The sequence below is a fragment of the Leptinotarsa decemlineata genome, unplaced genomic scaffold (assembly GCF_025532065.1).
Source record: "Leptinotarsa decemlineata unplaced genomic scaffold, Ldec_3_MD MMD2_P_RNA_scaffold_2, whole genome shotgun sequence".
In the NCBI taxonomy this organism is placed as follows: domain Eukaryota; kingdom Metazoa; phylum Arthropoda; class Insecta; order Coleoptera; family Chrysomelidae; genus Leptinotarsa; species Leptinotarsa decemlineata.
The window spans coordinates 1,713,369-1,738,027 of NW_027412529.1; the positions used below are offsets into that span (position 1 = coordinate 1,713,369).

The following is a 24,659-nucleotide window of genomic DNA, read 5'->3' on the forward strand; positions in this document are numbered from 1 at the left end:
ATTGGGCAAATTTTTGATATTTTCCATTTGTTAGGAAATCTTTAACGAAAAAGCTAGGTATGTTATCATCCCCGCTTTTGAGTTTTGGTTTTAGTTTGTTGAGAGAATTGCAGATTTCAATTAGTGAAAAATGTTTTAAAGAAATGATAGGATTGTTTGAGGTAACATTTGAGGTAACATATAAGTTGAAAAGGGGCAAAAAAAATCAAAATTTCGAAAAAATTAACTGCATCAATGTTTGGAATGGAGTTCAATATTCTCCATCGACACAGTAGAATAAATATTTATTGAGATATGAAACTACAAAAACATAACATGAAAACGGGCAAAACTATTGAAACAGACTGATATTTAATTCATTTTGCGAGCGAATGGGTATGCCTGCCTTCTTTAGAATCGTGCTAGATAATTCATTTTGAATATTAGATCGCCGAAAGACCTTGAATAGAAACGTGAATGCGTTCTGTATTTTAGTTGTGTTCAGTCGTAGTAATGATGATAATTATATTCCTCTCCCTTTCCTTGTAATGTTTCGAGAGCATTGATTTTTCAAATATATCGGTGGATTAGTGAATTATTTTACTGTTTAAATTAAATGCGAATCATTGACAGTTTATTTGCTATTAAACAGATAGTCTTCAATTAACTATTTCAGTGTTGAGTATTAATATCGCGTTCTGGGAATCTTATTGAACATTCGAACCGCAAGTAACAATCGAATAAATCGCTCAAAAATAAGTAGTTTCAGATAACAGACTACTTAGTAGCTTATGATAGTCCAGTTCACAGGAATCTTTTCATCGAAGACTTGTCCTCCGGATCTAAAATTCGATTCGGAATTGTATCTGAAGTTTACGAATCGGTCGGGAAAAATTGCAATCAAGTAATGTTTTGCAAATATCTTTAAAACTACAAAACTGCATATCGGTAATTTTTATGATTTTGATACTTCAAGGCTCTGTACTGGGCCCCATATTATTTATTATTTATCTTAATGACCTAGATAAATTACCGGTTCCATTTGAATTCACCATACAGTGTGTAAAAGCCAAATGGAATAAATTCATTTTTTCCGTTACGGTACATATTTCAACAAAATCCCGAAAAACGTCAAATATAATTTGACATAATTCAACGGGAAAATGCTATCCCTACCTTCAACCCTCTTTGAATGACAGGTACAACCACCAACTTTTTAAATGGGAAGTATAGGCTTGTGATATGCCGTTTGAAAGGTCTCCTCATTCTCTATCCAAAAATGTTATCGCTTTCAAGTTTATTGCAACAATTAAGATAAAATAAGTTAAAATCATCAATTAGAAAATCCCAGGTTTTCAATTTGAAAATTATCTCAGTTTCTATATTAACTTGCAACTAGTAAAAACTTACCTACTTAAATAATTAACAAACTGCATAATTAACATTTTATTGGGTCGAACATTTGTTCATTGGCGTCTTAATAATATCCATTTTAATTAATTTTACCGATATTGAGGTTTCTGAGTTCTACTTTTCCTTCTAAATTAAAATTATAAAAATCGGCGCTACACTTCCGATAGTTGAGACTTCTTTCTTAATTTCCTGATCTTATAGGATTTTTTTCTCAAATTTCAGGTAACTTCAATATTTTCCAAAAAATCATACCGCCATTTTTTTTGGTGATAGTTTACAACATTTTGCAATGTTAGCCGACTTTCAAAAGTTTAGTAACGTTTTCAGACCCAATGACACTGACACCTCAATCGAAATTTTCGGTCTAGGAAAGATTTTCTATAAAATGGCACTCGTTAACTAGACTAGTAGTGTCACATAACAGGCTACTTGATAATCGATCCATAAAGTGCAAAAATGTCAACAATCGGTAAACCCGTCACCGGCAGTTGTTTAACGTAACCATCGCCACCTCTATATAAAGCCAATCATCCTATTACCGGCAATTTCTTGTCGTTAACCAACGAATCTCGAAAGAATCTTTCGTTTTCTGTCGCTGCTGATAGCCCGTTTCCTCGACTTACAGCTTCCTAGACTTTTAAAAATAGCCTTATCATTATTTAGTTGCGTTTTGTTCCAGTCTCCGTATCAAAATGGGCTACGACGACGTAATCTCCCTGCTCGGAGATTTCGGCCGATACCAGAGACGGATTTACTTCTTGCTGTGCCTACCCGCGATTTTGTGTGCCTTCCATAAATTGGGGAACGTGTTTATGATAGCAGAACCGGATTATAGGTGAGTGTAAATTTGTTTCTTTCATAATAAAGGAGATTGGGATGGCTAGGGTTGCCAATTGAAGAGGGAGAAAAAAATCAAAGTAATATTTTCCTCCATATTAACTTTTTTTATGAATTCGTGTAGTCAATGACCATTTCGCCCAATACATTTCATAAAAAATTGAATTTGGTTTCTAGTTAGTTTCTAGTTTTGTTCATAAGTTGGTGTAAAATAGGGATAGTAGTCAGAAAAATACGTGTGATCCCGATTGATATCTAAAATGTGCTAAAGTTGTTTTCTAGCACACACAAATTGCAAACATTTCAAAAATTATAAAGAATTTAAGAAATTGAAAAAAAAAAAACTAAAGAGGAGGAAATTTTCCGCATTGTCAATTCCTAGCAATAATTATTGTTGATTTATAACAATAATTTGTGGTTGTAAATGAAATTATCACAAATATGGCCGAATAATGATAAAAATGAAGAATTACTCACGACTGGTATTTCTAAGCCTTTGACCGTGTGTGGGTTGAGGGTTTGCTGGCCAAACTTCGATGCTATGGCTTGTCAGATCATTTTTGTAAATGGCTCTTCACCTTCCTGAAAGAACGTTCCATGCAAGTGGCCGTCGATGGATATCTCCCGAAAACTTTCACCATCAATGCTGGTGTTCCCCAGGGATCCATATTGTCTTCAACCCTCTTTTTATTGAATATTAACGACTTATTGGAAAAAAACAAGAATCCAATATATTGCTTTGCTGACGACAACACACTTACATGATGGAATCGGCCCATACTTGATGAAAATCCATAACTAACGTATTCTAAAAACACTTTATTGTGTGATTTGCACTAGACAGTTTTACAAAAACGCAACACGCGTTTCGCCATACAATGGCTTCCTTGGGCGTGTATTAAGGCACGCCCGAGGAAGCCATTGTATGGCGAAACACGTGTAAAACCGTCTAGTGCAAATCAAACAATAAAGTGTTTTTAGAATATGACAACACACTTGTCTCGTCATCCATTTGTATTCCAGGACATCGGCTTCTAAGACATCCTCAGAGGCAGCAGGAAGTTGCATATAAATGAGGATCTAGAAGTAATTTCGAATTGGAGTGAAAGCAACCAGGTTCAATTCAATGCCACCCAGGCATCGGTTTTCTCCAAAAAGATAAATGTTTACGAACCGGATATACCTAATAATGTCAGGTTAGATAATTTCGCTTTCACCAATACGTCTTGGAACAATCATGTCACTGGAATAGGCTTTTTCATGCTATGGAAAATGATTGGTTTGCTTATAGACTGATCGAGTTAGGGGTATATTATACTCATCAAGTCTAATCGGTCCCAAAATCTCTTTATATTTCCAGAAAAAAGAATAATTCGAAAAGCAAGAATTTAAATTGGCCGCGTGTCTGTTGACCAATAAAATTGATCGTGTCTACAGCGGAGTTGCCAAGCGTATTGGTTTTTAATATCCAATCACAGATCTGATGATCCAATTTGACAGACGCCATTTTGTTATTACAACTTCCATAAGTATATTGATAATTATAGGCTTCGCAAATTTTACGATTTGGCAATGTTGATTATTTCTATTGTTCCTATTGGCCAATCGAACAAGAAGCGGGAATAGGGGCGTGACGTCACCGGCCTACCACATTCTATCTTTAATAATTAATTACGGAAAAACTACGGTACTTAGAGAGATAAAACAAAGTGCACTGTTTTTCAATTTAAAATTTCTATCAAGTGAACTATACACTGAAAATCATGAAACAAACCCATTGCAAAGGCTGCTTCTCAAAAACTTGGAACACTATTCCGAACCATTCATTGCTACATAAATATAATTTCCGATGGTGTGAAGTTAGGCGAGAAAAACTCTTATATAAGATCCATTCTGGCTTTTATTTAAAAATAAAATGTAACAAAATATTTATTCAGTCATGTGAAAGAACACTGCCATATTCTCTTCATGGCACCTAGATGTGATTTACTATTTGAGCTTACTTATATTAAAACTAAAATGTTGATCTAACTTCGCATCCTAACTGGAACATTTGAAGCGTTACTGCGCTTGTAAATAGCTTTTTGTGGTACAACTGCTTCATTTCGAACCTGAAACCAAAATCTTCTTTAACAAAGCCGAAGACAATCGTAATAAAAATCATTTGTGAATGGTTAGTATATATTATAATTTCATTACCCTGCCGCATCGAAGAGTTCCCTGGCCCCTTCTTGGCATTCCGACATCACCAATTCAATATTGTTGAATCGATTATTCTTGCACCAGTTCTGAACCACATTGATTAGTTTTAGTCCTACGCCCTTCCGTCGGTATCTGAAATAAGTCACAATATTACTGTCAATAGCTTCCTATTCAAAAATTAGCTTGCTGAGCTTAGTGTTCCTCGCCAAAAATTTATATATCTGATTGACGTGTATCGAGCGAAGGTAATCTAGAATGGAGATAGAATGAACTATATTGTTGTTAATTATCCCCGGGAAAAAATAACGCCGGCCGCCGCTGGCCTTTGTCGATCAACTGTAACTTGGCCAAGGTCGCGCTCAATTCGACTTGCGCTTCGCGATCGTTCTAGATGTCGCATCGCTTCGAGAGACTTCCCTATCGGCGCTCAGAGACTTTCATTACGATATATAAACACTACCAACAGGCAGATCGGAGAAGTCTAGTTAAAAGTGCGGTACGAAGTGAGCATAGACATTCGAGTATTAGTCTGAAGTTCAGATAAAGCTTTTGTGTTATATTGACAGTGCAGAAGCAAAATAAAGTTGAGTTCATTTGTGCAGTCAATTATTGTCGAATCTACGGGAAGAAGTAACAGTATTTTAAGTCCTATGTTTCGATAATGTGTGTTATTTTCTTCTAGGCTTATTATGATTCTTGATTTTTTTAATTATATTGTAGTCATACATACACATGCTCAGACAAAAATGGTTCAATGCGAATCTTCTCAAACTTAATATGGGAAAAACCCAGAGACTGATATTTTCTTCCAATAACATGCTTTTGAAAAGAAAAACAAGCCCAATTACTTGGTATAACTTTGGATGACTCCCTTAATTGGACGTGTCATATTGATGAATTAAATACGAAATTATCCAAATATCTGTTTCTGTTGAGGCAATTGAGAAAATTTGTTTCTATTGACACTCTTCTCGCTGTCTACTATGCCGTTTTCCACTCGTTCATTAGCTACGGGACACTTCTTTGGGGTAATTCTACTTCTGCTGGAAAGATATTTGTAACACAAAAAAAAAACAATAAGGATAATTTCTAATGCGGGATATCGGGATAGACGTCGCCTATTGTTCAAAAAATTGGGAATCATGACTCTTTCACAGACACGTTTTCAAAAGGGCATAAAAAATGTCTCATTGATGAAGGCATTTATAGTACCTATAGATGAATAAATGGCTGCTTCCATGGTAATGCCCGGATTTATCTTCCAAACGAAAGTGCATGTAATAATATCTTTCAAAAATTTTATTGTATTTTGTTATACAGTGCTGCTTGTAATAATGTATTTTAAAAATTATTGTACCCCTTTTGGATGCCTTGTGTTTTCGTTATACTGTGGTATTAATGTTTTTATTTTATTTAGGTATTATTCAATTTCAAATGTTTGATTCATCACCTGACTTGCTACAAATGTTTCATACATATGCGTAGTCAAATAAAATATCTATCTATCATCCGACAATTAAGAATAGTTCATGCATTTTAAAGTGAGTTTTATTACTATCATTCTTCCCTATACTAAATTTTTGTCTTTTTGGAAATGGAACAATAATTTATATTTCTAACGTGACCTGTCAGCCTTGTTTGTCCCAAGTTTCTGATAACGTCCTGTCTTGATGTTTTCACCGGTGTTCTTTACCTGTGTCCATCAAACATCTCTTGGGTTGTCCTATATATTGAATACGCTTCAACTCGATGGTCGTCGATGGTGTTTTCCAGGGATCCATATTGTCTCCAACCCTCTTTTTATTGTATATCAACGACATATTGGAAAAAAACAAGAATCCAATATACTGCTCTGCCGATGACAGCACATTTGTCTCGTCATTCCATTTGGTTTCTAGAACATCGGCTGGAGATGCACATCTTTACCGGCAGCAGGTGGTTTCATATCATAATGAAGATCTTGAGGTGATTTCGAATTCAATGCCAAGGTTTTCTCCAAAAAGATAAATGTCTCCGAACAGAATATAATAATGCCAGGATAGACAATTCCGTTTTCTGCTTCTCTGGAATTGCAAAGGCTGCTTCTCAAAAGATTGAAACACTGTTCCGAACCAGAAAACTATACAAACTCCAGCAATGATCGTTGCTTTATGAAGCCCAGATCGGTTCTTTGGAGTATGATTCACATGAATGGAGATCCGCCCCTAACCATACCCTAAGCTGCTGGATTCCATCCAAAAAATATCCATCCACCTGATTGGAGATACAAGCATCACCTGCAACTTCGATAGTCTCTCTTTTATAGATACTTTCACGGGAGGTGTTCAAGTGACTTGGCTTGTGTTTTACCCTTGGGAAAAAAATTAGGGGGACAAAATTTCACTTCTTCTTTATTCGCGTGTTAGTCAAATAAGGATGTGAAGTCTCATTATAACGAAATGATGAATACTCATTAAATTATTACCTCTGGTCTACGGCAAGTCTGAACAACCACGCCCAATCCTCTTTTTGCTTATGCCTCATCACTGCTACGGTCCCGATAATCTGAAATTGAAGTTCTTGTAAATTGAGAATTTTTTAATGACATTCTAGATTTTTCTCTTGCTTCAATTTGTTGCAAATATTGATGATAATGTGGTAAAATGAAAAATACCTTAATGAATAGTTCAGTTTAGCGTATGTATTAGCAGGGGAGTCCACGATGCGAAATAGGGATTTACTCGAGCGTCATTGAGACATATTAGGTTGCAAGCTTAGATTATAAGAAGAAAAAATTTTTATATAATATACCGGGTGTCCCACATTTTATGTGACAGGCAATATCTGGTTTGTTGAAGGAGATACACAAAAATGTTTCATACAAAAGTTTTAGGAGTTCATGAGAGCTATATTTTGATATAATTTTTAAATATACAGGGTGTTTGGTGTAGGTGCTACAGACCAAAATTCCATTTTTTAAAATAGAACGCCCTGTATATCATTACATATTCAGATGCTACGTTAAATTCTGATATCATTTCATGTTTGGTTTTTGAAATTCGGTTACGGCGTTGTTGAGTTATTGCACTTTTCCTTAAATATAAAGTTTTAAAAAAACTTATTTACTCGTACACGAATCCAGTCTATATCTTTTATTGAATTGAACTAGACTACTACTGAATACAAACCATTATTCTCACCTCTACGATACGATATCGATATCAGTTGAATATAATATTGAAATTCTTGAGAATGTGACTAACTTGAGGGTGAATTGCTTTATATTGCACAATTTCATCAAGTAGCTCATGCTTGTTGATGCCATAGTAACAAATGTTGTTGAATTGTATCTACTTGTCAGTTCGATTCAGTAATTCTTTGCAAAACAGTAACTGTGTTCTTTGTGCGAAAACTCCAGTATGCCTTTCGCGTTTAGTCCAAGTGATTGCATTGATATGTTATTAATTTTTGGGGAATGTCAGAAAAACTGCCGTCAAGCACAACGTCTATACCAAGAACGTTTTCCAGACAGACCCATTCCGTCACGAATGACTTTTTCGAGAGTTGTAGAAAAATTGCGAACTGGGTCATTTCCTTCTACTATAAAGCATCGTCATCATACGAGATCTGTTAGAACTGAAGATTTAGAGATCAATGTGTTGGCTTATATTATTATTCATCCACATGTTTCTATCCGTACTCTTGCAGAAGAAGTCGGTGTGAGTAAATCTAATGTACAGAAAATTCTGAAAGAAAATAAATACCACCCATTCAAAATTCAGTTGATTTGAAACCCACGGACTTTGAACGACGACTTGAATTCATTGTTTGTATTCAGGTAATATTACATGAAAGTCCTAACATATTCAGTCAAATTTTGTGGAGCGATGAATCGCGATTCCACAATAATGGAGTTGTGAATCTACATAACAGTCACTATTGATCTCAAGAAAATCCCCACTGGGTCCGCGAAAGTAATTTTCAAACTACTTGGGGTATTAATGTATGGTGTGGATTGTTCAATGGCCGCATCATAGGACCTTACTTTTTCAATGAAAATCTCAATGGATTGCGATATTTACATTTTCTACAAAATGATTTGATCCAGTTGATGGAAGATATTCCCATAGCAGAACGACAAGGAATTTGGTGGCAACAAGATGGTGCTCCTCCTCACAATTCACAGGTTGTTACTGAATATCTGGATAGAACGTACCCAAATAGATGGATTGGTAATAAGGGTCTAATTCGGTGGCCGGCTCGTTCCCCAGATTTATCACCGCTTGATTTTTTCCTATGGGGTTATTTAAAAGATATTGTTTTCACTACTCCCCCTTTGAATGTGGATGATCTGAAAATGAAAATTCGACTAGCGTGCAGTGATATTACGCCTGATATTATAAGAGCGACTTGTACGAGAGAAGTGATTCGACGTTTCGAAGCCTGTATAATATCTAATGGGCATCACTTTGAACAATTTTTATGACTTATTTCTAGGTACCTACCATTCTTATGAAATGATTTATCAAGTTATATTATTTACATTGTTATTAATTAAAGATTTGTTTTCGAATACACCTCTTTCAATTTCGCAATTGTTTCATATTCAAAATGATTCCTGACTGAATTCCACAACTCAAAATTGAAACCATTACTTCGAACACCCAAAATTTTGACTAATTTTCATGTGATCTGATGCAGAGAGAATGTATGAGATATTTTTAAAAATAATAGTCGTTCTCAAGACTTTACATTTTAAGCAATAACTCAACAACGCCGTAACCGAATTTCAAAAACCAAACATGAAATGATATCAGAATTTAACGTAGCATCTGAATATGTAATGATATACAGGGCGTTCTATTTTAAAAAATGGAATTTTGGTCTGTAGCACCTACACCAAACACCCTGTATATTTAAAAATTATATCAAAATATAGCTCTCATGAACTCCTAAAACTTGTGTATGAAACATTTTTGTGTATCTCCTTCAACAAACCAGATATTGCCTGTCACATAAAATGTGGGACACCCGGTATACCTTTTCTTCGGTGGGGGAAGCGGCTAAAGATTTTTAAATATGTAAAAAATACTGTTGCATGGACATACTCGAGCGCGTCAGATAGCATCAATGTTCCGCCATTTTGTAGTAGTTGAAGATATTGACATTATATTGTAGGGTTCTGAAGCATTTGTCAGGAGCTTGAAAAAGATGTATCACATTGAATTTTTTGAGTTGAGCTGTTCAAAAAATAAAATAAATGCACTGTATATTCGACAACGTTTGTAACTAAGATAATATGTTTGTACCTCGTTTTGTACATACTTTTCTGATAATAGCGCCTCAAAGCAACAATTCACTATTTGTTTTGGTGTATACAGTCGTTTGCATACAATTATAATGTTAACGGTTGTTATTGTTAACAATTTCTTCGATGTGTTTGTAGATGCATTCGGTGAAAGGTCATTCGTCAGTCTAAATTGAAAGTAATCAGAATGACTCGTAGCACAAGATCAATTGAACAATAGAGGCAATCAGGTTAGGTGTGATGGAGTTTTCGTTTGAAAAAGTAGAGATGCATCAATTAAATTTACATTACAATTGAAGCTTTTTTTAAATTTTTCAAACGTGTTTCAAGAGAAATGATAAAGTATGAAGTTGGCGGCCATTTTTTTGGTGACCAAAACGTCTGTTATGCACAGCTGCAGGATATGCCCCACTGAATCATACGGGTAATTGAAAATGTACTTCCGTTTAAAAATGCAACCACTTGGGGTTATTAAATTAAAAGTTCAACTCAGTAGGTACACCTCGAACTTCACTGTTTAAAAACTCTTTCATTTGTAGAACTGCGTTTATGTGGAATAAACTTTCTGAGAACGTTTTTCCAACTGGATTTAATCTCTGACGATTCAAATAGACCATTATGTTCTTCTCAGCAAATTGACACAATTGGGACTCTCTAACCAACTGCTTACTCTATTTTTTATCATATCGAGTTAACAGAAAACAATTCGTCGAATCTGAATCTTTAAAATCGGCTCAGTACGTAGTTACATCTGGGGTACCACAAGGTTCCAATCTTGGATCCCTTTTATTTTTAATTTTTATTAATGACTTGGCAACCTCTTTGAATATTCCTAACATATTATTTGCAGACGACCTGAAAGTATATTATAAAATCGACGACATTACATATCCAAATGTAAAATAATATCATTTACAACAAAAAGCGAACTTAAATGTACGATTATTCAATCAACAACACTACAATCAACCGCGTACACGAGATAAAAGATCTTGGTATCACATACGACGGTAAATTATCATTAACAACACATGTAAGGAATATGACGGCTGACGCAAATAGGATATTTGGGCTCATTTACAGAAATGGCAAAAACTTCAAAAGTATTGCCACCTTAAAATTGCTATATTTTGCGTATGCCAGATCTAAGTTAGAGTATGGCTCTGTGTTATGGAATCCAGTTTACGACTACCAAAAAATATCAATTGAGATCGTGCAGATGAAGTTCCTAAAATACTTATGTCTAAAAGTTGATGAAAAATACCTCACGAGAGCCATCGATCATAACATTTTGTTGACACGATTTGATATAACATCTTTGGAAAATGGAGAGTTATCCTTATACTAGAATTTGTGTCAGTACTGCTACATTGCATGATTTGTAACTGTTTGTGTTATATACTCAATTTTTCATTCCTCTTTCGAAATTATAGATATACGAATATTTTATATATACCTTGTTTTAGCATTTACTTTTATACGGTTATACAGGGGTGCGCAAAAGTCCGGAATAAAATTAATATCTTTTTAACCAGTATTTTAGGAAAAACACGCTGAAACACGTCAGTTGATTTCACGTTGTACGCATTTTTGGCAATAAAATGAAATTTTTTTTTCAACCCTTTAGCTGCAACCCTCCCCAACTTTTTTTTTCAAATGCAAACCTATGTCGTGTATGGGCTCATTGAAAAGCTCGTAAAAAATTGAATCTGACCATACCCTTTATTTTTTTTTACTCATGCGGTTACCACGAAATGAGAAAAAACTCTTTTGAAACCAAAAATGTTAGAAATACCTACTTAGTGCTATCTACGGGTGAATTAAAGTTGCAAAAAACAAATAAGTGGTGATGATGTACATTGCTCAACAATTGCTAAGGATCACCAGTACCTACTTTCTAAAAGTTTACAAATTTTAAGAACAGACCAACCGGGCCAGGCACCACAATAAATTTTATTTATGTGTAAAACTGATAACGTAATTGTAGCATAAACATTCTGTGGATTTTATTTTTTCACCAAAAACTAGTTCCATCCCAAGCAATTGTTGACCAGTGTACCTCAAAAAGAGAAAAAGGTTGTTGCATTTTTTGTACCAAAATGAATGCCCTGATAAGAACTATTGTCTTGACTCGAGTTTTAAAATTGTGGCATTTCTGGGTGAAATTGAAAATTGTATGTTTAGTTTATTAATTGTTCTTTTTTAATTTGCTAAACAAAAATGGTATTGTCAGAGGGGCAGCGTATCGAAGTTTTGATATTGTTGGGATGTTGGGATAGAATGGAGAGTCAAAGTGAGGTGTGTACTTTATTTAATGCAAAATATCCGGAAAATCACATTTCCCAGGCTACTGTGAGTAAGATCTTACACAAATTTGAAGAACATGGTACAGTGAAGGACTTGCCCAAAAGTGGCCGGCACATGTTTTAGACGAAGATCAAAAATTGGACATTGCCGTATCTCTGCAAGAAGATCCACATTTGTCAACGGTTTCATTAGCCCAAAACAATCCTGCGTCTAGACGTACGATTGGGAGGTTTTTGAAAACAGAAAAATACCACCCATATAAGGTATGTCTTGTCCAAGAGTCTTGGAAGATAACTATGACAGACGTTTGCAATTTTGTGAGGAAATAATGAGGCGATGTGACAAGAATGATGGGTTTCCACTCAATATACTCTTTTTGGACGAAGCTACTTTTTATTTAATAATAGTTATAGTTATCATAAAATATAATATCTTTAACCTATTTTACTGTACTAATGTTTCCCAAAGAAACAAACAACATGTATGTTTTTATACTTTTATATATTCGCAGACCGGTCCTCAATAAAGAGTTCTCTAGCAAAGGTCGTATGATTTAAAACCTTTACACATGGAGTAGTTAACAGGCACAACTATCGATTCTGTAGTCAGGAAAGCCCACACTGGACATGCGAAGCTCGTACGCATCTTCCTCAGAAAGTAAATGTATGGGCATGCAACATCAACAACAGAATATTAGGGCCATACTTTTTTGAGGGAAACCTTACAGCTGCACGCTACTTAGACTTTTAACGCTTTGAATTAGTCCCTGCTTTAGCTGTTATGTTTTCCAATGAAGCAGAATCCAGATATCCCCACTGAAACACTTTGGTTTCAACAGGACGGCGCTCCCCACATTTTGGTATTAATGTCAGAGAATATCTCGATGACATATTCGCAGGACGCTGGATTGGACGACGTGGTACAATTGAATGGCCGCCAAGATCCCCAGACTTAACGCCATTTGATTATTTTTATTGGGGATATATTAAAGATAAGGTTTATCAAATAGGCCGGCTAATAATTGGAGGCCAATTTCAGCATCTGTTACGTTAATTCACCCGTAGATAGCACTAAGTTAGGTATTTGTAACTTTTCAAAAGAGTTTTTTCTCATTTCGTTGTAACCACAAAAAAAATAAAGTGTATGGTCAGAATCCATTTTTACGAGCTTTTCAATGAGCCCATACACGACATACATTTGCATTTGAAAAAAAAAAGTTGGGGAGGGTTGCAGCTAAGGGGTTGAAAACAAAATTTAATTTTATCGCCAAAAAATGCGTACAACGTGAAATCAACTGACGTGTTTCAGCGTTTTTTTCCTAAAATACTGATTAAAAAGATATTAATTTCATTCCGGACTTTTGCGCACCCCTGTATATTCCATTATTTTTAATACTTATTTCATAAATACTCTGTAATAATAGCATTTCCTATGTATGATCAATAAATATCTATCTATCTATCTAGCTATTATTCTATTATTTTGAGTTCAAGTTTGTCATTACTTTCATTAATAAAGCGGACCAGACTAATATTTAAATTAGATAAAACGTGAATCATAAATGCTGGTCTAAATTTTCGGCAAGAACAAATATTGACGCTGAAACAGTAATTACTTTTTATTGAGACCCATCTGAAATAACAACGTCATTATTATCATCATAGTAACTACAATTGACATCCATGGTATTATCTCGTCCGTTACTTTCGCATCACAATTCGTACTTACAAGCGAAAGTGTTGGTCCACGGATTGTTCGCCAGATTCAACGTTTCGGCCATGGCGAACACCTTCAGCAACCTGTCGCTGATCTCCTGCAAGTCGTTTCCCTCCAAATCCAAACTCTTCAAGCATCGCAAATCTTCGAAAGCCCTTTCATCGATTTTCCTGACGTTGTTGTTGTTCAGCTTCAGCTCCCCGATGCAGGATAGTCCCCGGAACATATAACTAGTTATGTAGGAGAAGTTGTTGAAGCTCAGATCGATAGTGGAAGGCTCGAATTCGTTGATGTTGTAAAACGGCTCCTCGAAGTAGCTGTAGGGAGTCCGTTTGGCGAAGGAAGGATACTGATTCAGACGGTTGAAGCTCAGATCTAAAATTCGCAGGTTCCTGGTGAGATCGAACATCAACATTGGCATCTCCATGATGTTGTTCGAGCTTAAATCGAGCGTACGCAAGTAAGTGAGGTTATAAAACGCCGAGATGCTTATAGTGTCGATGCCGTTGCCTTTGAGGACGAGTTTAGACACCGTTAAGTTAGCGAACACATTTATAGGCACTTCCTTGATCCTATTGAAGCTTAAATCGATAGTCCTGAGTCTCGTGACGTTCTGGAAGGCGAAGCTCTCCAGTCTTTCCAAGGCGCTACTTCGGATGCGGATATACTTCAGCTTGGCCAGATTGCGGAAAGTTCCCGTCTTCAAGACTCTTATCGGCTCGTTTTCTATTATGACCTCCGTGACCTCTGGTTCGGTGTTGACTGTTTCTTGTCGCAGGAGAGTGATCGGTACATCGCCCCGATAGATTTTTATAGTGATGTAGTTGAAGAATTGGGTTTCGTTTGTTAAGACGCAACTGAAACCGAATACGAAGAACGACAATTGTATGAGGATGTGCATCGTGTTTGAAATGCCGCATAAAAATGCCGAATCCTGCGGACTCCAGCGGGTTATCTGATGTTTTCGTTATGGTTTGGTGGTATTTTATAAAAGAGATCGTCATTGGAATACGTAAATATTTGTTGTATGGGCCGGATTTAGCTTCCGGGTCATAGTTTCGAGTGTAATGCTGATTTATTGTGACAATGCATGTTTCGAAAACAAAAGTAATATGCAGATGTATGGAACGCCGTTTTACTTTTTATTGTCACAAATATTCATTCCTCAATTTATTCAACTAACAATTTATTTGTTTGAATTTAATTGACTCATGCATATTTTCGACACATTAAAAAACGATTGTTCGCAAAATTTGTTCTATTTTAAATGACACTTGATTTAAAATGTTACATGAATAAAATTGTTATTTGAATAAAAAAGAGTAATGAAATAACTTGAAGCTTTTATTGATTCCGAAGAAAAATATTGTTTCAGAGTATTGGAAAATGGAACGCCAATTTATTATATATTATGCTGAAAAATAATCTATATACATATAGTTCAACTCAGCAATAAACCAACATTTTAATTCAACAATCAATGGAATGTATTATTCGAGTAAATTCAACAAACGTTTCAATTCCGCATATAATTTTGACCTTTCAATAAAATGTTAGTTATTTATATGACTGTTGAATTACAATAAAACTTCAAATTCACTTTCTTAAAGTAAGTTTGGGAATAAAATTTCAATGAATATATTTGAATGACTGTCAAAGTTTTTCCATGAAACATTGTTGGTAATAAAAATAGACTTTCGTTTGTCTGAAAATATAGCAAATTAACTTTCCATACTAAATATTTTTCAATGAATAATAAAGATTGTTATATTTCAATTTTATTGAAAGTGTTCAATATTTGCAACATTCACTTTAATGCATTCAATTTAAAATTTGGTTACACAAAAACTTTTGTGCAAAACATTGTCAAGCAAGTATCATTTTATTTCATCAGTCTTTTTAAAAAGCTAATTTCTGACAAAAAATTAAATTTTTTGATGATTTAAAAAGTTTCTTGTATTTGAAAGATACATTTAAAACGATTGTTAATTCGGCGCTGGTATCGAGCGGATTTATCAAGTACTTCAATTGTTACATATGGCAACATGCTAGTTCATTTATAGTACGACAACACGCCGTTCAACCGTGGCGCCGAATAAAAATTATCCACAATCAATTTAATTCATGTATCACTGAAATTCAACAAACAAAATAATTCAGATCATTTCAAAGGAATATTAATAAAAAGTAAAACGGCGTGGCACGCCGTTTTACTTTCTATTGGTATTTTGTGAAAATGAATTGTTTTGACTGTTGCATTTAGGTGATACATGAATTAAATTGATTGTTGATAATTTTTATTCGTCGCTGCGGTCTAACGGATTATTACCGTACTATGACCAACGCCATACATATATACAGTTGAGTAGTTCCATAAAAATACGCCCGACGACAGCGCCGAATAGAAATTATCAACAATCAATTTGATTCATGTATCACTGAAATTCGACAAACAAAATAATTCAGCTCATTTCAAATGAATATTAATAAAAAGCAAAACGGTGTGCCACGCCGTTTTACTTTTTATTATTATTCCTTTGGAAAGAATTGAATTAATTTGTTTGTTGCATTTCAGTGATACATGAATTAAATTGTTTGTTGATAATTTTTACTCGGCGCTGACGTCGGGCGTATTTTTGCGGAACTACATAACTGCATATAATATGTATGTCATTGGTCATAGTACGGTAATAATCCGTTCGACTGCAGCGCCGAATAAAAATTATCAACAAACAATTTAATTCATGTATCACTGAAATTCAACAAACAAAATAATTCAGATCATTTCAAAGGAATATTAAAAAAAGTAAAACGGCGTGGCACGCCGTTTTACTTTCTATTGGTATTTTGTAAAAATGAATTGTTTTGATTGTTGCTTTTAGGTAATACATGAATTAAATTGATTGTTGATAATTTTTATTCGGCGCTGCGGTCGGACGGAATATTGTGTTACTGTCACTAAACTATCATGTTGCCAGATTTAAAAATTCAGCTTCTGCAAGAATCCGTTCGACGCTAGCGCCGAATTAAAATTATCAACAATCGTTTTAATTCATGTAACTATAATTATCAACAAACCATTTTATTCATGTTTCACAAAAATTGTAGTAAATTATTCGATAGTTACAAAAAAAGTATATGACAAACATTTACTTCCAAAAATTTCAAACAATGAATCTATATTATAACTGTTCGCAACTTTTCATCAAACAAATTGATTCATGTAAAATTTTAAATCAAGTGTCATTTAAAATAGAACAAATTTTGGGAACAATCGTTTTTAATGTGTCGAACAAATGCATGAATCAATTAAATTCAAACAAATACATTGTTAGTTGAATAAATAGAGGAATGAATATTTGTGACAATAAAAAGTAAAACGGCGTTCCATAAATGCATGTTTCGAAAACAAAAGTAATATGCAGATGTGTGTTTGATGAACTTCCCGAAGTGACAATATTTTAGAATAGCTGATTATACGATGGTTGCCTTTTATATTTCGGGATTAGAGAACAAAAACAAATAATAATCATCGAAAATCACTTCATTGTTTTTCAAAATATTTCCCTGGAAGATCTATACACTTCTGCATGCGTTTGAACCAATTTTCGAAGCACTTTTGCCACTCTGATTGAGGCATCTCCAAAACATGCATTCTGAAAGCAGCAACTGCTTCTTCAGATGTCGAAAAACGTTGACCTCTCAGTTTGTTTTTTACGTGCGGGAATAAAAAGAAGTCATTCGGTGCCAAGTCAGGACTATACGGCGGATGACTCATCAAATCGATGTTTTGGGTGCTCAAAAATGTAGTTGTTTGAGCCGATGTGTGAGAGCTATATTAATAATAATAATACTTTATTACCTTTTAGACAAAAATTACTTTGTATGGTAATCGTCAAGCTTATATAACTACATTTAGCACATGGTACTGTGTTACATGCCAACATTCAGATACTAAAATAAGATAAATGAAATGCAGAAAGGCAACGGAAATGCGTGCTCTCTTTCGAGGTAGTTCTAATATCGAAGTCAAACAACAACAAACAAGTAACAACAACAGAACATCAACATAATAAAAATAGAAACCATGAAGAACATAGTACCAGTTAAAGCAGTGAAAACTTATTCGAACATTTCTGAAAGGCTGTAAAAGCAATTATTTATCAAAATACTCATTCAGGCGTTCCATGGCGACCGCGATCGTTGTGGTCGTGGCGAAAACGTCATTAATGACGTCATTACTTATGCTCACGCCTAGCTCACGACGACCCATCTCAAGAGGTGGGTCGTTGTGAGCGTTTCGAGAAACTGAGCGCAATTTTTAAAACTAAAAGCAGCAAACATGGCGACAACAACATAATCGTTCTATTGTGCCGAACGAGATACTGTTGTGGATCTCAAACTTTCTCCTGCAGATGCTGAACGTGCGTTAAATAAAAAAATGGTTTAATTTTATTCTTGTGAATTATGGTATATAATACTGAAATGGTTGATTAAAAAAAAATTAACCTATAAGAATCTGTTGTGGCCATTTTCCAAAGAGCTATCATCAATTGATGACGGGTAGGAATTGTAGGACATCCGGGAACACGTCAGACTAAATCTCTTGTATCAGCTTATGTAAATAATTTAATGTACATCTTGAAAGTCTAAAGAGATCAATAAAGAATTCCATGAGTAAAATTTTCAAAATCTATAGTGTATTAAGTGATAAAAAATAATTTACCTGAAATGACTTTTAAATTCTTCATCTGAATAACGAGTAATTACATTATCTTAATCAATAATACGTGGTCTAAGTTTTCGTTTTTCACGGTTATATTTTTGTAAAATTGTACTTTGTGGAGCATTATTTCGACGCACCAAAAAATTTCCAACTGCCAACGTAAAAAGCATTTTTATTATATACGAACATAAATTAGTTAAATACTCCTCTAAAATTAAAGTATATACATAATTTTTGTTTAATAAATCATGTTAACCAACAATTAATAGAACTTATTGATACCACTTACAAATTGTAACATAACCTCATCAACTTTTTGTTTTGTTTTTTTAAACGCGCCATGTGTATTATTTAAATGAACGCTCAAAACGCTCCAAAATCCATTCCACTTGAGTTAATGAGTGTGACGCCCAGAACCAAGTGGAACGGCGAAAACCGTGGTCGTGAGCGTGATCGTTGAGTGCTTAGTGGAACGCACTGATAGCGCGCTTATGTGAAAACGTTCTCAGAACGTATAAGCTCAAAAATGTCCAACTTTACGATAAAGCTGTCAGTTGCAAGATTGCAACACCAGGGTTGCCAAATCCCGAAACATAAAAGGCAACCTATCGTATATGAGATGTTTTTATAGAGGTATAGAACTTTGAAACGGAATAAAACAAAGATGAATTTTTAAATTGGCACGAAATTTACTTTATTCGCAAGATGATCTGGCATTATAATTTAAATATGACTGGAGGTCCAATTTTCGATTACTTTTTCCAACATTTGTGGCCCTATATCGGCAATAACGCGGCGAATGTTGTCCTTCAAGGAGTCAATCGTTTCGGGTAGACTAGCGAGTTCACATATCCCCACGGATAATAGTTTAGCGGCGTTAAATCGCACGATATTTGAGGCCAATTCACGGGTCCGAAATGTGAAACTATGCGGCTACCAAATTGATGAACGAACAGACCTGGAAACGTGACATTTTCTGTAGACGTTTCAAATCGTGGGGCGCCCACTTTTCGAGCTATTTAAACTTTCCAATGCGTTTCAAACCATCACTCATTTCGCTAGACAATTGACGTAGGTCAAACTGAAAGAACTTTTAGAGCGTGCATAAAAGAACATAGTAAGTATCCAGAATGGAAAAATGAAAGGTGTGCTACTCACCTCCTCACAGAGGGACATGAGCTCAATCATGAATTCAAAAATCTTCATTTCCAGAAGGAAGGTTTACAACTGGACCTTCTGGAAACTATGGAAATCAATAAGTAAGTACAAAATTCCCAACTAGTAATAATATCTCTATGTTACTTTACATGCTCTCACCAGATAATCATGATTTTTCGCCCTAGAATAATAAATATGTAATATTCATCATTTTATTGATTTCTTTTTCACAAAACTTATACTATTGAATAAGTGATTTTACTAGTATTCGCCTGCCTCAACTAGTTAATGAATTGATTTCATCCGATCCTTTCAGATAGTTAAAACTACACAAGAATGAATTATCTGGTCAGACCATAAATGTAGAATTTTTTATTATTGACGCATCCAAATCAACAACGCTGCGACTATAATTACACTCGACGTCCATAGTATTAATCTTTCCATGAGTTTGGCACCACATCTCGTATTTACACGCAAAATTATTTGTCCACGGGTTGTTGGCCAGATTCAGCGTTTCGGCCATGGCGAACACCTTCAGCAACCTATCGCTGATCTCCTGCAAATCGTTCCCCTCCAAATCCAAACTCTTCAAGCATCGCAAATCGTCAAAAGCCCTCTCGTCTATTCTCCTGATGTTGTTGTAGTTCAGCTTCAACTCCCCTAAGCAGGTCAGCATCCGAAAAATGTCCATGGTGATGTAGGTGAAGTTGTTGAAGCTCAGATCGATACGGGACGGTTCAAACTCGTCGATATTGTAGAACGCCTCGTCGAAGTAACTGTAAGGCATCCTCTCGCGTACTTTCGGTACCTGATTCAGTCGATTGTAGCTCAAATCGAGAAAGCGCAGGTTCTTCGTGAGGTAAAACATCTCCATCGGCATCTCTAGCATGTTGTTCGAGCTCAAATCGAGTGTACGTAAGTAGGTGAGGTTATAAAACGCCAAATCCTGGAACGTCTCGATGCGGTTGCCTTTGAGGGTTATTTTCGTCACAGTCAAGTTGGCGAATACGTTAGCGGGCACTTCTTTCACCCGATTGAAGCTCAAATCAATAGTCCTGAGACTGGGGAGGTTCTGGAACGAGAAGCTTTCTAGTATTTCCAACTCGCTTCTCTGGATATGGATATACTTCAGCTTGGTTAGGTTATAGAAAGATCCCGCTTTCAAAACTCTTATCGGCTCGTTTTCTATTATGACCTCCGTGACCTCTGGTTCGGTGTTGACTGTTTCTTGAAGCAGGAGAGTTATTGGTTCATCGCCCCGATAGATTTTTATGGTGATGTAGTTGAAGAATTGTAATTCTTCCGAGGAGCTACAGATGGTGTTGAGTGCTAAAAGCAATATCGTTGTAATGGCTTGCATTGTTTCTGAGAGACTATGGTCGACGGTAAATGAGTTACGCCTTATCAACTATTCTTGTTTTTGTTTCATGTTTTGTAAATATGGATGTTCAGTCTTCAATATATGATAACAAAACGACAGGAGCGGGTTAAGAAATACCTACTGCAGTTTTCAAGATTCCTCCACATCACAAGAACTTTCATTGTTGTTATATTGAATTGTTCAGTTTTATCATTTTCAAAAGCATACATCAGCGGCGGCTGGTCAGAGGAGGCCAGGGAAGCTTAGCCTCCCCATAAAATTTAAGGCTAATCATCGCAATAAATTAAAAGATATTGATAAATAATTATGATTATTTGTTTCTAAAAATGCTTGGGTATCATTATTTGACCATTAATTTTCAATATAAATATATATATATATATGTCCGAAAAAACACTATCACTCGCTACGTAGTACGTACCACACTGTACCCTGCATCAACAAACCTCAAACGCACCCCCATGAACGAATAACGAATGAACCATCGACCCAAAATAATAAATGTCATACGTTGCAAGGGAGCCAAGCCTCCGATCGCTATAAAAAACACAAGCTCCGCGAGACTGATCCAACCAGCGACATACGTCCCGATTTATGATTATAGTTGCAGAAATTATAGCGTTAGAGGAGGCTAGCCTCCAGTTGGTCTCCTTTAGTGTACGGCTACGTTTGTCTTTTATTTAATTATTCGGACGGGATGCCGTAACGGACCGGGACTGAAAAATATTTCGGTGAATCGTTTTAGTGTTTCTTGATAATATTTGTTATTTGTGTATAAAACAGGCAGTTGTATTATAGCACTGCTCTTTAGTAATATTTTTAATGTGTTTTTAAAGTGTTTTCTTTCAATTTCAATGTGTTTTCAGGTTCTCACTTTTCTGTAAGTTTTTTTTTTCATTCATTATGGATAAGTTGGATGAAATTAAAAAATCTGACGATATAGTCGATTGGTTGCTGGCAAAACCTAATTAACAGCGAGGCCAAGCATTTTCCTATTCTTTCAGAAAAAATATCTCAAAATCCATTAGAACCTTATGACAACAAATATCATGTAGAAATAATTTCAACCCTGAAGAATAACTTCAAAAATCGTTTTAAGGATTTCAATGAAATGGCTTTAGTAGCGCAGTTTGTTGTTTCACCCTTTATGGAAATTGATATCCAACAGTTTGGAACTTGTGTTATGCAGAACTTTGGCGAAGACATCGCTGCAACAGAAATGGAAGTCATTGAGTTTCAAAATGATTTAGCCTTAAAATCGTTAGTCTCAAGTACTGAATGTATCTGGCCTATTGTAAGTAAAGACAAATATTCAGTTCTATGCCGTGTTGCCTTGAAAGTGAAAGCATTATTCAATTCAACCTATTTGTGTGAATCTTCTTTTTCCAATATGAAGTTTAATAAGAACAAATATCGCAATCGACTTACAGATGAACATTTGGATAATTATATTCGAATGGCTGCATCAAATTATACTGCAAACATTAAAAAAATTATCGATGAGTCTAAGTGTCAGCCTTCTCATTGAACATGCTTTTTTATTTTTCAATATTAATGTTCATGATAGTGCGTTACTTTTTTGTTGTGACATGCCGTTGTGGCTGGATAAAAGTTTGTGTTTATTTTTCAAACAGCTTCGATTGATAGGTAGGAATGTAGCTATGAACAAGTACGTAATGGTAATATTAGTTATTTTGTTATTAGTTTATTATTAGTACCTATGAATTATGTATTACCAGTTAAATAGTAAAATAAATACATATAATGATAAATTAACTGTGGATTATTTCATTTACGTTGCGTTACGTGGCTTCCGTGTGGGTAGCTCGCTGTTTATTCCAAAATTAACAAAGTATCTCAACACATTGAAGAGGTTGGCGACCACTGGTTTAGAGAATTACACGATCTTTCAAACGATGTGCGACTCGCCCCATATTCCCTATTAAAATTCCTCTGCTCTGGGGTTGAAGTGATGACGCTGTAAATGGGGAAAAAAACTGTCTCCCTCCCAATAAAAATCGACCTGTCTGCGCGTATTTTCGGATTTGCAAGATTATTACCCAAAACCTCCATGTCAAATTTTCAATGGCCCACTCTGTATTATTATATATTATATGTTGCAAAATGATTTCTCTATAATAACATAAATGATGATGTAGTCCAGTCTTGCAGTTTTTGTTATGAAATGCGTTCTATATTTCATGCTATAAGTTTGTTGCTTTCAGGTATTTTAAAATGTTTTCTATTGGTCAATTTGCCCATTTGATCTGGGATGCGTCAATCTGATTCGATTTCTATTTTAGCAAAGTACATTCGTGCAAGTAAATTCATTTTGAACTTGACTTTGCAAAAATCTGAGCAAGTCGAAATTTAAACTGGCTAAAATACTGCTGAACTGAAAACATATCTCTCCATCTTTGTCCGGTAAATCATTATCGTTTATACCCTCTAACTATCCTGTATTTTACCTTCCTCTGGAACCCTTCTTTCTTGATACCCTCCCTTTCGATATCCTCCTCCGTAACGATCTTGTACCAGCAGTTGCCTGGGTTTTTTATAAAAAAGTACGGTTGGTAGGCTTCGGCTACCCAGCACGCTAAAGGTTTTTTGTCGTACAGTACTTGAGCGGCCTTCATACTCACTGTTCCATAGATCATTACGTACAGACTTATCAACACTGCAGGAATGGACACAAAGCAGTACACGAGAGGTATTCCGAAACAGATGAAGAGCAGCGCAGAAACTAGAATCATCAGCTGGAATGTAATCTGAAAGAACAGTCCAGTTTCAATTTGTTTATTTCATTTATCAAATTACAGGTGAAACCTGTATAAAGTATATAAAATCAATGAAATAAAATTTTATAAATAATAATACAAAATAGATTTTGTAAAAATGAATAAATAAACGTACATATTTCCAAATGAGAAACATTAACTATTATTGAAAGATTTGGCAAAAGAAAAGGAGCATAGTGACATCCTTGAAGGACCTGCAATGTAAAAATTATTTCTGATTTTCAACTCACTCCTATCTGGAAGCTATGAATGAATCCTAATAGTAGATTGGTAGCGATCAGCTACCAATCTATCTGATAATTAGCCAGATCAAGGTGTATTATGCTTACCTCATGGAAGAGTGCATTTAACCAGGAGTTGTAAACATTCGAATAGTACGCATTTCTTACTACCTCCGATAAGGCAGGAGAATCATTGTCCCTTTTTTCTCTTATGACTATGTAGTAACTCATAGTGGATTTCGACTATGAATTCAACTAGGTACATAAAAAACCACAGTTCCCGTTCGATGAAAAATTATTGAAATGTGTCATCACTATCGTCGCACGGGGATCACAACCAACCGAAAATAATTCTAAAACTATCTATAATGGAAAATGTAAACAGTACTTTTTATTTGTTTACAAATTTGCCACGGTTAGTGAGGTTAGTTGGTTCGACTGATTCTTCTTTTGTTAATTCTTAATACGGCCTCATCTTCGAGAGAAAATAGCCAGCTGTTCTTTATTAATTTTGAAGCTCTGATAACAAAATCGGCAGATCATTACCGTGAGCTGGCGCTACAAAACTCTGGGGAAAAAATTTTTTTGGCCTTGACCGGATAGCATGGATCACTTCCATGTAAAAAAAACT

General features: G+C 35.1%; 4 protein-coding genes across 4 annotated transcripts in view; 1 reads left to right on the top strand and 3 right to left on the bottom strand.

Annotated features, from left to right (window-relative positions):
* Positions 1 to 24,659, top strand: part of Orct (Organic cation transporter) — a 35,223-nt gene that overhangs the window by 3,162 nt on the left and 7,402 nt on the right. The window contains exon 2 of the mRNA XM_074181181.1: positions 2,072 to 2,227. Coding sequence (XP_074037282.1) covers positions 2,085 to 2,227 — 143 coding nt within the window. The 5' untranslated portion in view covers positions 2,072 to 2,084. The remainder of the gene's footprint in view (positions 1 to 2,071; positions 2,228 to 24,659) is intronic.
* On the bottom strand, positions 4,107 to 24,470 carry LOC111504638 (uncharacterized). Its single transcript, XM_074181214.1, has 5 exons — positions 24,137 to 24,470; positions 23,478 to 23,777; positions 6,896 to 6,975; positions 4,429 to 4,563; positions 4,107 to 4,340 (listed from the first exon to the last, which is right to left on the bottom strand). Exons 1-5 carry the CDS (start codon positions 24,257 to 24,259, stop codon positions 4,244 to 4,246), a joined length of 735 nt encoding a protein of 244 aa, XP_074037315.1. The 5' UTR covers positions 24,260 to 24,470; the 3' UTR covers positions 4,107 to 4,243.
* LOC111506518 (uncharacterized) lies at positions 13,619 to 14,870 on the bottom strand. The gene has a single exon (XM_023161625.2). The coding sequence runs from the start codon at positions 14,640 to 14,642 to the stop codon at positions 13,737 to 13,739; it is 906 nt and encodes a 301-aa protein (XP_023017393.2). The 5' UTR covers positions 14,643 to 14,870; the 3' UTR covers positions 13,619 to 13,736.
* LOC111506493 (uncharacterized) lies at positions 19,824 to 21,126 on the bottom strand. The gene has a single exon (XM_023161570.2). It carries the CDS (start codon positions 20,986 to 20,988, stop codon positions 19,975 to 19,977), a length of 1,014 nt encoding a protein of 337 aa, XP_023017338.2. The 5' UTR covers positions 20,989 to 21,126; the 3' UTR covers positions 19,824 to 19,974.

Coding starts and splice junctions, on each gene's coding strand:
- LOC111506518 (XM_023161625.2), bottom strand. CDS start 14,642: ATGCACATCCTCATACAATTGTCGTTCTTCGTATTCGGTTTCAGTTGC.
- LOC111506493 (XM_023161570.2), bottom strand. CDS start 20,988: ATGCAAGCCATTACAACGATATTGCTTTTAGCACTCAACACCATCTGT.
- LOC111504638 (XM_074181214.1), bottom strand. CDS start 24,259: ATGAGTTACTACATAGTCATAAGAGAAAAAAGGGACAATGATTCTCCT. Junction 23,778..24,136: donor TAAATGCACTCTTCCATGAG/GTAAGCATAATA, acceptor CTGTTCTTTCAG/ATTACATTCCAGCTGATGAT. Junction 4,341..4,428: donor GAACTCTTCGATGCGGCAGG/GTAATGAAATTA, acceptor TTTTGGTTTCAG/GTTCGAAATGAAGCAGTTGT.